The 14,757-nt window shown below is 38.3% G+C and overlaps 1 protein-coding gene across 1 annotated transcript in view; it reads right to left on the bottom strand.

Moving 5' to 3' along the window:
• Positions 1-14,757, bottom strand: part of LOC128652775 (high affinity cGMP-specific 3',5'-cyclic phosphodiesterase 9A-like) — a 432,847-nt gene that overhangs the window by 415,678 nt on the left and 2,412 nt on the right. Inside the window, exons 3-4 of the mRNA XM_053705705.1 lie at positions 11,200-11,268; positions 10,933-11,019 (exon numbers count right to left, since the gene is read on the bottom strand). Coding sequence (XP_053561680.1) covers positions 10,933-11,019; positions 11,200-11,268 — 156 coding nt within the window. The remainder of the gene's footprint in view (positions 1-10,932; positions 11,020-11,199; positions 11,269-14,757) is intronic.

Here is a 14,757-nt window from a genome sequence, read left to right on the forward strand (position 1 = left end):
AATGTAGTGACAATCAAAGCCCTATAGAATTACTTTCTGTACTAAAAAGTGCATAGCGTACGGCCGAAGATTACCCCATATTTGAAAGCTCAGAATTTGTGAATTTATTTTACGAAGCATTGCCCGTGCACATCAAGCTTAATTTGGCTAAAGATTTTGATGAGCACTGCTCATTGGACTGGCTGATCAAAGAGAGTACAAAGTTATACTCTATTCAGCAGTCTGGTGAACAGGGGGTTAAAAAGAAACCAATGCCCAGCCCCAAAATTGTGGCAGAAACTAGGGTGTCATCTAGCCCCCTCAATTTGAAGTCTAACAAGAAAACTTATGCGGAAGTGGCCCGAGAAAACCGGCCTTCCCCCAAAAAGTTTTAACTCTGCCCCTCCCCCAACACATGCTAAGTTGCAGAGAGAATATACTCAAAATGGGGGGCATACCCAAACAAATAAGTTATCCTCAAAGAGATGAAAACCCACAAGGTTATCTGTATCCCCGTAAAAATAAATACCAAAATGTCAAAAATACTCTCAGGGTATACAGACACCCTAAGTAAATAGTGCTCCCCAAGACATTAACGCTGAACAAGTTGAACCCCAAAGACAACCACGTCAAAATAGGAACAATAGCTATAATTCTGAGGGATCCCAAGGATCCAGGAATCAATACCCTGGGATATACCATGGGTAAAAGTATCTTGTCCATTCAAGTGGGCCAACTTAGTACGCAAGTAAGTCAATTATGTACACTATTTACTAATAGGAGTCAAGCATTGATGGCTCAGCACCCTAATAATCCTTTTTTAGGGGTACAGCCAGTGGCCAGCAGTGGGCCACAGGCACAGTCATAAATACTGATGTATTACCTGAGAGAGGGGGAGAGATATACCAAATTAAATAATAAATGTAAATAATGGTACTAATCATATTCTCTCCCTACAGCCGAGAAACGGACGAGCAACCTCAGCCTGGAAGCTCTAACAAACCTTTTCCTTTGCAGTTTTCTCCTAACCTTATTCCCACAGATGCAGTACACAGGAACCCTGTCGACCCTATTACAGAGGGAAGGACTGGTAAGAATGAAGTTTCTTCTGCATCAGGTAAAGTGGCAAATACAGGTAAAATGTGTCGAAGCCCACAGATATGTAATCATGCTAATTTTATGTGTGAAATGGTAGAAACTGCAGGGAGATATTATTTATTAGCTGAGCTCCAGAATTCAGTTGCTAACCATCATGGGATTAATTGATACTGGATCTCAGGCAACTATTTTATCCCACAGGTACTACACACAGCTAAATGAGCTAACGCCCCACAAACCTGAGATAAAGGAATTTGATGGTTCACTAATAGGTGTTGGGGGTGACTCTCTTAAAGTCTACGGTATGGCATGGTTAAAGCTAAGGCGGAGGAACAGGGTAATAAGACACCCTGTCATTATAGTGGATCTGCCAACTGATCGTTTAATTATTGGTAGTGATCTCCTGAAGCGATAAAGCACCATAATTGATTGCATAAATAATGTAATTTGGTCACAAGTAAAAAGGCCTATTAATTATGAGCGGTCCGGTATATCTCGCACCAGACATAACTGTCATGTAGTGGAAGAGAAGCAAGATGCTGTGGAGATTCATTTTAGGAATAACTCTATCCCTGAAATCACTATCCTACAAATAGATGATCAGACTCCCTTAAGCAGCTCTGATGGTAATACTTTTAACATTTTGACTGGAAAGATAGCAAATATTTCCTTAGACGGCGATGTATTAACCATATACCTCCACAAGGGGAACCCTAAATCCCCTAAAGGGGGAGATCATTCCCAATTCCTCGCAGAAATTGTGAAAGTTAAGGTTGATCTATTTATCCCAATACAAGTGCATGACCTTGGTAAAACAAAGTATGCTAAATTGGACTTAAAACAGGTAGCTAGCTACATAAGCGAAGGTTTATTAGCACAGATCGCTGAACCTAAGGTGATTAAATATCTTTCTCCCCTAGAGCACTGTGTCCATGGCCTGGATGACAGGTCTGAAAGCTATAAAATTACAGCTAAATGCTTATTATCTATCTTCATAGGTAATAAATCAGCGAAGCACCTGATTTTAGTTTTAAAAAATTCCATTAATCAAATATATATAGGCAACGATCTCTTACATAGATATGCCATACAAATAGATTTGATTAACCTTTGCCTCTGGAGCAGGTTAAAGGGGGACCCTGAAGTATTTCAGGATGAAAATGTGGCCCTGAAATCAAATTAGCAATTATCATATGTTGTGAATATGCAAGTGTCTAACAATGTTGAAATCCCTGATGGGGCAGATAAATTCCTCTTATCCTTACAGGTAAGAAGAGGTCACAAAATAAAATCTTCAGAACCATTAATATGCATCGCCCATAGAATGCAAAATCTGGGTATAACAATGACCCATACTCCTATGGTAAATATTGGAACTACTCCAATACATGTTATTGTGCATAACATGACCCCACAGGATATCACCTTATCCAAGGGAACTACCATAGGATATGCGCTGGAATCAAGTTATTACACTTTTGGATTCCAGAATAATGTAATTGGGCTAATACCTGAAGGATACTTAACTGAAGAACAATTAATAGAACAATCCTTTGCATCTATGCCAGAGGGACTATTTTCAATTCAGTCTATTTATCCGTTCAGCTCAGAGGAAGGCATCTGTAAAATTGAAGAAGCCTCTCTAGTATTTGATTGCCGATCAAAGAGCAAGAATACCCCAATACCCAGAATCATGGGGGCAATGTAAATTATAATAAATGGGATCTCACCTCTAGGCTGGAAGAAACCTATGAGATAGGACAGCCTGAAATCTTTCCAGGATTTCAGCAAATAGCCGAAGAGCAAATCTCCTTAGCTAATGGCTGTTCCAGTGATGATGAACGCCGACAGCTACGAGAACTCCTGATGGAGTACAAGGATATTTTTTATAGGGATTCTTATGACTGTGGGACTACAGACCTGCACATTGCAAGAATCCAAACAGAGCCCAATGCACCACCTATCTTTGTTAAATAATACAGACTTCTTTTAGCCTCATATGATTCTCTTGCACAAATCATAAGGAACCTGGAAGAAAGAGGTATCATCAGACAGGTGCACAGCTCTTATAACAATCCTATTCTAGGTGTCCTTAAGCCCAATGGACAATGGCGTTTGTATGCTGACTTAAGACAGCTAAATAAATGAGTGTACATGTCTGGCTGGCCTGTACCATATATCGACCAGTGCCTAGCACAGATGCAGGGATCTAAAATATTCACTGGCATTGATTGTGCACAGGGATATTGGACCATACATGAGGAGGACCAGTATAAGCTTGCATTCTCATTCCAAAAGGTCCAGTATGCATTCCAAAGGCTCCCGTTTGGATACATAAATTCAGGACATAAATTTGCAGTATTCATGCATAAGGCTATGCCTGATGCACTGGAAAGGGGGACCTTATCTTATGTTGATGATGTTTTAATCAAAAGCACAGACTTTGAAAAACACATCACAGAACTTAAACACATCCTCAGCCAACTTAAAAGGGCAGGTGTCAAATTATCCCTACAAAAAGTTCAATGGTGCCGCACTCGTGTGAACTTCTTGGGACATAAAGTTACTTCTGAAGGGTTAAATCCTCAGAAGAAAAAGGTGGACGCTATAATAAATTCTAAGAACCCAACTAACTGAAAGGAATTTAGATCATTCCTGGGTATGATGAATTATTCTCGCAAATTTATTGATAATTAGGCAGAATTAGCTAAACCACTGCTACTTCTTCTAAAGAAGGATGTGAAATGGCACTGGAGTGAGATTCAAGAGACAGCCATCAGAGAGCTGAAAAGAAAACTCACTCAAGCACCTTGCTTAGCGTACCCTGAAGGGGTACCTTTCTACTTAGAGACAGGTTACACAGATATAAGCATAAGTGCTGTTTTATACCAAAAGCATGATAATTTAAGCAAAGTCATTGCTTATGCGAGTAAAACTTTATCCCCAGTAGAAATAAAATTTAGTGATTGCAAAAAAACCCTCTTATCTACTGTATTGGCTCTACAAAATTTCCGCAGCTATATACAGGGCAAGAAAATTATTGTAGAAACGACCCATCAGCCTTTGCTATATCTGCAAAGTGAGAGAATAAGAGATGGAAATTTGTCCAATAGCCGCATAACAGCTTGGACTCTTTCCTTACAAGTCTGGCCTTTAGAAATTTGCTACAAGCAAAACAAAAAGAATCCAGTCGCACAGGGGCTTGCTGAGCTCCACGACTGAACTGCTAAGGATCATGGGGAAGAGTTATTAGAAGATGATTTCCTGGAGGAACAATTGCTTTCCCCATATAAAATATACAATGAGGACCATTGTCAAACATTACCTTGGGTATATGTTGATGGCTGTTCTTACCATGCCACTATTGATGAGTGCAGATTAGTTGCCGGCATCGGTATAACTTGGGCCAATGAATTCCCAAACATTTCTGTAGGTTTCAACATTGGACCAAGATCCAGTCAAGTTGCAGAACTAACTGCTGTTCTAAAAAACATTGAAATGGCTATTGAACAAGGTATTCATAAATTTGTGATCATTACTGACTCAAATTATGTGCGTGAAAGTTTTGTTGAATACCTGCCAACATGAAAAAGAACTGGCATGCAGAAAACTAACAAAAAATCAGTCAAACATGGCAAGTTGTTCTGCGATATTGATAATCTAGTGGTGTCCAATGGTTTAACCATACACTGGAAAAAGACCACGGGTCATTCCAGGATTCTAGGTCCTGATAAGGAAGGCAATAATCTTGCAGATTCAGCCAAACAAGGAGCCATAACTGGATAACTCCTTAATATCAACCACTTAATGGGTGCAATCCAGGTAGAAGCCAATACCAGAAACCAGACTAAACAACAGAGTGAGCCTAACCTGGTACAATGGAGTCAGGATTCTCCTATTGAGGACCTGATCACTAGTCAAAAAGAAGACCCCATTGTAAGCATCTTCTATAAACACATAGAAGATTCTGAAAGCAACCCCATCTCAAAAGAGGACGGTATTGGCAAGGAAGATCTTAAAATCTTAATGAAATCCAAATCACAATTTAAGTTACAGGATGGTTTTTAATTAGAGCCTCCAAAACTGGTATCCAGCAATAGGTGGTACCTACAAAGTTCAGAGGTCTCATGCTTCAACATGCCCATGATGCTCCCGCATCAGACCATCGTGGTGCCAAATTAACGTATGAAATATTACGTGACTACGCCTTTTTTCCGCATATGTTGAAGGTTTTTAAACCTACTGTCAAGGTTGTCTAATCTGTCCACAGTTCCAAACCATTGCGAAAACGCATAGAGCGCCATTGCAGAAAAGGGGGATGATAATGCCATGGTCAGATATACAAATTGATTTTATCGGTCCAGTAATAAGGTCATCAAGAGGTAACAAATACATGTTGACAGTAACGTGCCTATTCACTAAATGGGTAGAGTGCATCAGTGCACCTAACAATAGTGCTGAAACATGCGCAGCATTGCTCATCAACCACGTGTTTTCCAGATTTGCTTTACCCCAGAGAATAGAATCCGATCGGGGAACTCACTTCACTAACGAAGTGATGACCAAAATGTGCAAAATACTAGGGGTCAAAAGATAGCTCTATATTGCATATAGAGCTGCCTCAAGTGGTGGCATAGAGCATTACAACCAGTCCATTGTGAAAATCCTCAAAAAGTTTGTGAGTGAAACGGGTAAAGACTGGGATGTAAAATTACCTATAGTTCTAATGGCATTACGAGCAACTCCAAGTAATGCTACTAAGATGTAACCTTTTGAATTGATGATGGGTAGAAGAATGGTTCTACCTCAACATCTACTGTACCGTACATCAGACCAGAACTTGATAAAGGCTGCCAATACACATCAATATGTGGAGAACTTAAGGAAGCACCTGCAATATGCCTTTGCATTTGGTCAAAGGAACATAGAAAAATCTGCAACTGCTTCTAAAACCTATTATGATCTCAAAACATGCAAAAAGGAATATGAAATAAATGATCAAGTTTATCTTTATAATTCTGGAAGAGATCAGGTTAAGGAGAAGAAATTTATTCCATCATGGAAAGGTCCTTTTGTCATTACTGACAAAATATCTCCAGTTGCCTATAAAATTAGGATACCTAAAAATGATACTTTTATGGATAAATGGGTCCATATTAATCAGTTGTGAGCGTGTCATCCTAGATCCCAACTACAAGTCATAGAGGGAGAAAAAAGTGTCATATCCCCAAATGCACTAAAGAAATATTGTAGTTTAAAGATGCCTAGCTAACGAACATAAATATAAGGATCGAGAAACAACGGACTCTCTTCATAGAAGACTGTCTATGATGCATGCTGTCAAAACACTCACCAAGTACCACTGACTTTAAGCCAATTCAAATGCATGTATCCTACATATATTTTAATTGGAAGGGGGAATTATGTCAGGGTATCTGTGAATGTCAGTAGACAATATATATATATATATATATATATATATATATATATATATATATATATATAATAAGATAACATAAGTATACAATTTATCAAATATTAAATTTGAGCATGCTCATTTTATCACTGAATACATTCTGTGTATTGCAATCTCATGAGGTCAGACATGAGATTCCTTGCTGACTACACATCAACATTTAATCCTCCCCCTTCTTCTTGCTTACACAGGAGAGAACACAGGATTTAGACCGATGGGCCACTTCAAAGTCAATATTAGCATTATGGAGCCCTCAGATGTATATGCCCATATATGTGTTTCCTGCCCAAGATAGGTAATAAAACTTGCAGGTCCCCTGTAAGGAACAGACAGTCCATCTACAAGAATAGTGGAATATACAAACATAGGGAGATAGCCCTTATTATCTAAGTGTTAAGTGTCCCCTATTGAGTTTCAAATACATGAAGCTCAGACATACCTCTCAAATGGAAAATAGCAGGAGAAAAAAGAGACATATTTTGCTGAAAGCATATAAGAAATTAAATCTTGGTTTTAAAAAGAAAAGTTAGAAATTCATCTATATGAACTGTATAATTCTCAAAGATTTAATTGATACTCAGACTGTATAAATATATATATCCTGAGAAAAAATGCCTCAGAGTAATATATCAGATAAATATTTGCTGAACTTAATAAGTAGCTATATAATCAATGTACATTGTTTAATCAACTTGTTTCAAAATGGATAACATATTCTTATATTTTTCAGGCATCTAATAAGTGCATATATAATTGGTGCTTTAAATAATATAATATGTTTTATACACTCAGCAAGAGATATACAAATATGAAATATTTATATGGGATTGTAATCCAATATAGATATAATAATATGAAACTACATCTGATTTCTGATCTCAAAGTATGTATGTGATATTAAGATGATAACTGAGAAAGTAATTGAGTTCATGATGAAGGTATTATAATCCTTTTAAATCTTTTAATAGAAAATATGATTTTTAAACGCATTTTTAAGATATTATAAATAGATTATATTCATGTTTAATCTTGAAATACTCAGAATAAATTATATTAAATGGACCATATGTGGAACATATAATTATTAAAACTAGGAGATTAAAAGTATATAAAAATAGGCATTTGGTAAAAATATATATAAGAACTGTATTTACTGTATAGCAGTGTTGAAAGTGAAACTGTCTTTGTCTGCTGCCCCGATGGTCTAAATCCAGAATTACAACCAAAAGGCATTTGGCTGTTAAAAATGGCATTTACCAGTAGCCAATCAGAGAAGAGTGCATATCCAAATCTATCGAATGATTAAGAAATGGGGAGGAGTTTTGTCTCAGACAAAAACTCCCTCCACACAGAGAAAGGGTTCTTAGCTGAATTTTTTTTTCTTGGTGACTGTTGCAATCCTGCTTGCTGCCATTTTTGCTTATAGAGAGACCAGTGTGCGAACACAGTTTTCTGTAAGACAAATACATTGGGACACTCTTTGCGGATAAGAGACTATCAAGATTAATTCTCTTACAAATGTGCATAATTCTCCTAAGACATATGACGATAGACATATTTGGATATTAACTGAATTCTCAAACTGGTGATCTCGTAAAGTATAAGCAATTGTATATTTAATATTTTAAACAAAGGTATTCTAAAGCTTTAGTTAGATTGTAGTTAGAATACTGGTATTAAATATTAATGTTTTTTGTCTCCTAAGACATATGACGATAGACATATTTGGATATTAACTGAATTCTCAAACTGGTGATCTCGTAAAGTATAAGCAATTGTATATTTAATATTTTAAACAAAGGTATTCTAAAGCTTTAGTTAGATTGTAGTTAGAATACTGGTATTAAATATTAATGTTTTTTGTATTTTAATATCATAAATTAACTACAGTCATCGCTATATATATATATTTTAGAATTTGCCTTATTGTAGCTAAATAACAGGTTATTTCAGCTCAGATAAATTGGCATATCAAGTATTTTGTTATATTGTCTAACTAAGCATTGTTAAGTTAACGGTCCATACTCTGGTATTTTATTGTGGTATTTTAATTCGATTATTGTGAGTAAAGTTAATTTTAAGGGTATATCTTTTATGATCTTTGTAAAGAATATTATAACAGCATAAGCGTGTATAATTTGATTCATAGTCTGGTTTCTATAAATATATTGCAATGTGTATATAAATCTTAACTAATCTAAAGAATTTTAGGAATAATTATTAATTTAAATTGTTTCGTATATACATTTTAATTAAAGGTTGTTTTAAAGAATAATATAAATAAATTGTATTATAACCCTGGTATATACTGACAAGCCCCTCCCCATATTTATATCATAGCCCTGTATAGCCCCTCCTCATATTTATATCACAGCCCTGTATAGCCCCTCCCCATATTTATATCACAGCCCTGTATAGCCCCTCCTAATATTTATATCACAGACCTGTATAGCCCCTTCCCATATTTATATCATAGCCTTGTATAGCCCCTCCCCATATTTATAGCATAGTCCTTTATAGCCCCTCTTCATACTTATATCATAGCCCTGTATAGCTCCTCCCCATATTTATATCATAGCCCTTTATAGCCCCTCCTCATATTTATATCATAGCCCTTTAAAGCCCCTCCTCATATTTATATCATAGCCCCTCCCTATATTTATATCACAGCCATGTTTAGCCCCTCCCCATATTTATATCACAGCCTGTATAGCTCCTCCCCATATTTATATCATAGCCTGTATATCCCCTCCCCATATTTATTTCATAGCCCTGTATAGCTTCTCCCCATATTTATATCACAGCTCTGTATAGCCCCTCCTCATATTTATATCACAGCCCTGTATAGACCCTCCCCATATTTATATTCCAGCTCTATATAGCCCCTCCTCATATTTATATCAGAGCCCTGTATAGCCCTTCCTCATATTTATGTCATAGCCCTGTATAGCCCCTTCCCATATTTATATCACAGCTCTTCATAGCCCCATCCCATATTTATATCACAGCCCTGTATAGCCCCTGCTGATATTTATATTATAGCCTGTGCATCTCCCCTCCCCATATGTACTGTATTTCACAGTCCTGCATAACCCCTCCCCATATTTATCTCAGAGCCCTGCCTAGGCCCCTCACTATAATTAGATAACAACATAGGCATATCCTCTCTCCATATTTATATCCAGCCCATGTGCAAACCTTTTTTCTATATTAAGGCTCAGCCCATGCGTAGACCTCTTCCTGTATTTATATCCAGCACATGAGTAGCCCCTTCCTGTATTTATATCCAGCCCATGCGTATTCCCTACCTGTGTTTATATCCAGCCCATGAGTATTTCCTTCCTGTGTTTATATCCAGCCCATGCGTAGCCCCTTACTGTATTTATATCCAGCCCATGCGTAGCCCCTTACTGTATTTATATTCAGTGCATGCATAGCCCCTTCCTTTATTTATATCAAGCACATGCATAGCCCCTTCCTGTATTTATATCCAGCGCATGCGTAGCCCCTTTGTGTATTTATATCAAGCGCATGCATAGCCCCTTCCTGTATTTATATCCAGCGCATGCGTAGCCCCTTCCTGTATTTATATTCAGCACATGCGTAGCCCTTTCCTGTATTTATATCCAGCCCATACGTATCCCTTTCCTGAATTTATATTCAGCCCGTGTGTAGCCCCTTCCTGTATTTAGACCCAGCGCATGCGTAGCCTTTTCCTGTATTTAGATCCAGTGCATGCATAGCTCCTTCCTGTATTTAGATCCAGCACATGCGTAGCCCCTTTCTGTATTTAGATCCAGTGCATGCATAGCTCCTTCCTGTATTTAGATCCAGCACATGCGTAGCCCCTTCCTGTATTTACAGTATATGCAGCCCGTGTGTAGCTCCTTCCTGTATTTATATCCAGCCCGTGTGTAGCCCCTTCCTGTATTTAGATCCAGCCCATGCATAGCCCCTTCCTGTATTTAGATCCATTCCGTGTGTAGCCACTTCCTGTATTTAGATCTAACTCATGTGAGGCCACTTCCTGTATTTATAGCCAGCCCGTGTGTAGCCACTTCCTGTATTTATATTGAGTGCATGCGCAGCCCCTTTCTATATTTATATCCAGCGCATGCGCAGCCCCTTTCTATATTTATATCCAGTGCATGCACAGCCCCTTCCTATATTTATATCCAGCCCGTGTGTAGCCCTCTTGCTTTATTTAGATCCAGCCCGTGTGTAGCCCCATTCCTGTATTTAAACCCATACCATGTGTATCCCAATTCCTGCATTTAGTGTAGATAATGGCTAATGAATATAGAACCGTCCTCATATTTAGATTATTCCCCATGTTAGACCCCTCCCCTGATGCAGCATCCTCCCATATTCAGACTCACCAAGAAGCTCCAGAGAGTCTTTGGCTCCATCTTAAAATGTCTCAACAAGTCAAGCTCATTAAACATGTGCTCCAATAGAGCCAGCATCTGTCAATCAGAGGGAAAGTTGAGGAGATAGCAGGCAATAATAGAAGAGGGTACAATAAATTTAACCAATTAGACTTAAAGTTTGGTTATCTCAAAACCCCATTTCCTCCACAACTGCATTCTGCTTCTGCTCCATAGCAGTATTATTACCATATGCCCAGGCCTGTGTGAGGGTCTCACCTGATCATTCTCAACCTCCCACACATTGAATGTTGGTCTCTTCAGAGCTTCCTTAGTTTCTATTGAGAGCTGGAAAAGAAAGAATGGTCACCGAGAGACTTGCTGTTGTCACTAACATTGTACTCTCTCAATACTACTCACTATGACATGAATCATAAAGGGTGCAGGGCTTTGCCTATGAGTCACTGTTGGCTGTGAGCCATCTCGCAAATGGACTTCATTAGAGAATTGAGGGTGAAGGATCAGGAGCAAGAGAAACATCTTTATGCAGTTTGTGAGCATTGCTAAACAGATTTGTTTTAAAGGAACATTTGAAAATTTCAAAGCTAGAGGCAAGTCTTACTGAGGTGACGATTCTAAAAAGATCCTTGGGCTGTTGAGAGTCAATAAGAATGCTGCTAGTAATCCTATCCCCTGATGAGGGTCTATAAGTATGCTGCTAGTACTACTATTTCCCTGGTGAGAGAGTCTATAAGAATGCTGCTACTACTACTATTTCCCTAGTGAGAGTCTATAAGAATGCTGCTAGTACTACTATTTCCCTGGTGAGAGTCTATAAGAATGCTGCTAGTACTACTATTTCCCTGATGAGAGTCTATAAGAATGCTGCTAGTACTACTATTTCCCTGGAGACAGTCTATAAAAATATTAAAATGCTGCTAGTAATCCTATCCCCTGGTGAGGGTCTATAAGAATGCTGCTAGTACTACTATTTCCCTGGTGAGAGAATATAAGAATACTGCTAGTACTACTATTTCCCTGGTGAGAGTCTATAACAATGCTGCTAGTACTACTATTTCCCTGGTGAGAGTCTATAAGAATGCTGCTAGTACTACTATTTCCCTGATGAGAGTCTATAAGAATGCTGCTAGTACTACTATTTCCCTGGAGACAGTCTATAAAAATATTAAAATGCTGCTAGTAATCCTATCCCCTGGTGAGGGTCTATAAGAATGCTGCTAGTACTACTATTTCCCTGGTGAGAGAATATAAGAATACTGCTAGTACTACTATTTCCCTGGTGAGGGTCTATAACAATGCTGCTAGTACTACTATTTCCCTGGCGAGAGTCTATAAGAATGCTGCTAGTACTACTATTTCCCTGGTGAGATTATATAAGAATGCTGCTAGTACTACTATTTCCCTGGTGAGAGTCTATAACAATGCTGCTAGTACTACTATTTCCCTGGTGAGAGTCTATAAGAATGCTGCTAGTACTACTATTTCCCTGGTGAGATTATATAAGAATGCTGCTAGTACTACTATTTCCCTGGTGAGAGTCTATAAGAATGCTGCTAGTACTACTATTTCCCTGGTGAGAGTCTATAAGAATGCTGCTAGTACTACTATTTCCCTGGTGAGAGTCTATAAGAATGCTGCTAGCACTACTATTTCCCTGGTGAGAGTCTATAACAATGCTGCTAGCACTACTATTTCCCTGGTGAGAGTCTATAAGAATGCTGCTAGTACTACTATTTCCCTGGTGAGATTATATAAGAATGCTGCTAGTACTACTATTTCCCTGGTGAGAGTCTATAACAATGCTGCTAGTACTACTATTTCCCTGGTGAGAGTCTATAAGAATGCTGCTAGTACTACTATTTCCCTGGTGAGAGTCTATAAGAATGCTACTAGTACTACTATTTCCCTGGTGAGAGTCTATAAGAATGCTGCTAGCACTACTATTTCCCTGGTGAGAGTCTATAAAAATGCTGCTAGTAATCCTATCCCCTGATGAGGGTCTATAAGTATGCTGCTAGTACTACTATTTCCCTGGTGAGAGAGTCTATAAGAATGCTGCTACTACTACTATTTCCCTAGTGAGAGTCTATAAGAATGCTGCTAGTACTACTATTTCCCTGGTGAGAGTCTATAAGAATGCTGCTAGTACTACTATTTCCCTGATGAGAGTCTATAAGAATGCTGCTAGTACTACTATTTCCCTGGAGACAGTCTATAAAAATATTAAAATGCTGCTAGTAATCCTATCCCCTGGTGAGGGTCTATAAGAATGCTGCTAGTACTACTATTTCCCTGGTGAGAGAATATAAGAATACTGCTAGTACTACTATTTCCCTGGTGAGAGTCTATAACAATGCTGCTAGTACTACTATTTCCCTGGTGAGAGTCTATAAGAATGCTGCTAGTACTACTATTTCCCTGGTGAGATTATATAAGAATGCTGCTAGTACTACTATTTCCCTGGTGAGAGTCTATAACAATGCTGCTAGTACTACTATTTCCCTGGTGAGAGTCTATAAGAATGCTGCTAGTACTACTATTTCCCTGGTGAGATTATATAAGAATGCTGCTAGTACTACTATTTCCCTGGTGAGAGTCTATAAGAATGCTGCTAGCACTACTATTTCCCTGGTGAGAGTCTATAAGAATGCTGCTAGTACTACTATTTCCCTGGTGAGAGTCTATAAGAATGCTGCTAGCACTACTATTTCCCTGGTGAGAGTCTATAACAATGCTGCTAGCACTACTATTTCCCTGGTGAGAGTCTATAAGAATGCTGCTAGTACTACTATTTCCCTGGTGAGATTATATAAGAATGCTGCTAGTACTACTATTTCCCTGGTGAGAGTCTATAACAATGCTGCTAGTACTACTATTTCCCTGGTGAGAGTCTATAAGAATGCTGCTAGTACTACTATTTCCCTGGTGAGAGTCTATAAGAATGCTACTAGTACTACTATTTCCCTGGTGAGAGTCTATAAGAATGCTGCTAGCACTACTATTTCCCTGGTGAGAGTCTATAAAAATGCTGCTAGTACTACTATTTCCCCTGGTGAGAGTCTATAAGAATGCAGCTAGTACTACTATTTCCCCGGTGAGAGTCTATAAGAATGCTGTTAGTACTACTATTTCTCTGGTGAGAGTCTATAAGACAGCTGCTAGTACTACTATTTCCCTGGTAAGAGTCTATAAGAATGCTACAAGTACTACTATTTCCCTGGTGAGAGTCTATAAGAATGCTGCTAGCACTATTATTTCCCTGGTGAGAGTCTATAAGAATGCAGCTAGTACTACTATTTCCCCGGTGAGAGTCTATAAGAATGCTGCTAGTACTACTATTTCTCTGCTGAGAGTCTATAAGACAGCTGCTAGTACTACTATTTCCCTGGTGAGAGTCTATAAGAATGCTGCTAGTACTAATATTTCCCCGGTGAGAGTCTATAAGAAAGCTGCTAGTACTACCATTTCTCTGGTGAGAGTCTATAAGAATGCTGCTAGTACTACTATTTTCCCGGTGAGAGTCTATAAGAAAGCTGCTAGTACTACTATTCCCTGGTGAGAAATAGTAGTACTAGCAATTTTCTTACAGACTCTCACCAAGAAATAATAGTACTAGCAGCATTCTAATAGACTCACATCAGGGAAATAGTAGTACTAGCAGCATTCTTATAGAATCTCACCAGGGGAATAGTAGTACTAGCAGCATTCTTATAGACTCTCACCAGAGAAATAGTAGTACTAGCAGCATTCTTATAGACTGTCACCAGGGAAATAGTAGTACTAGCAGCATTCTTATAGACTCTCACCAGGGGAACA

This window comes from Bombina bombina, chromosome 3 (genome assembly GCF_027579735.1).
Source record: "Bombina bombina isolate aBomBom1 chromosome 3, aBomBom1.pri, whole genome shotgun sequence".
NCBI lineage: Eukaryota > Metazoa > Chordata > Amphibia > Anura > Bombinatoridae > Bombina > Bombina bombina.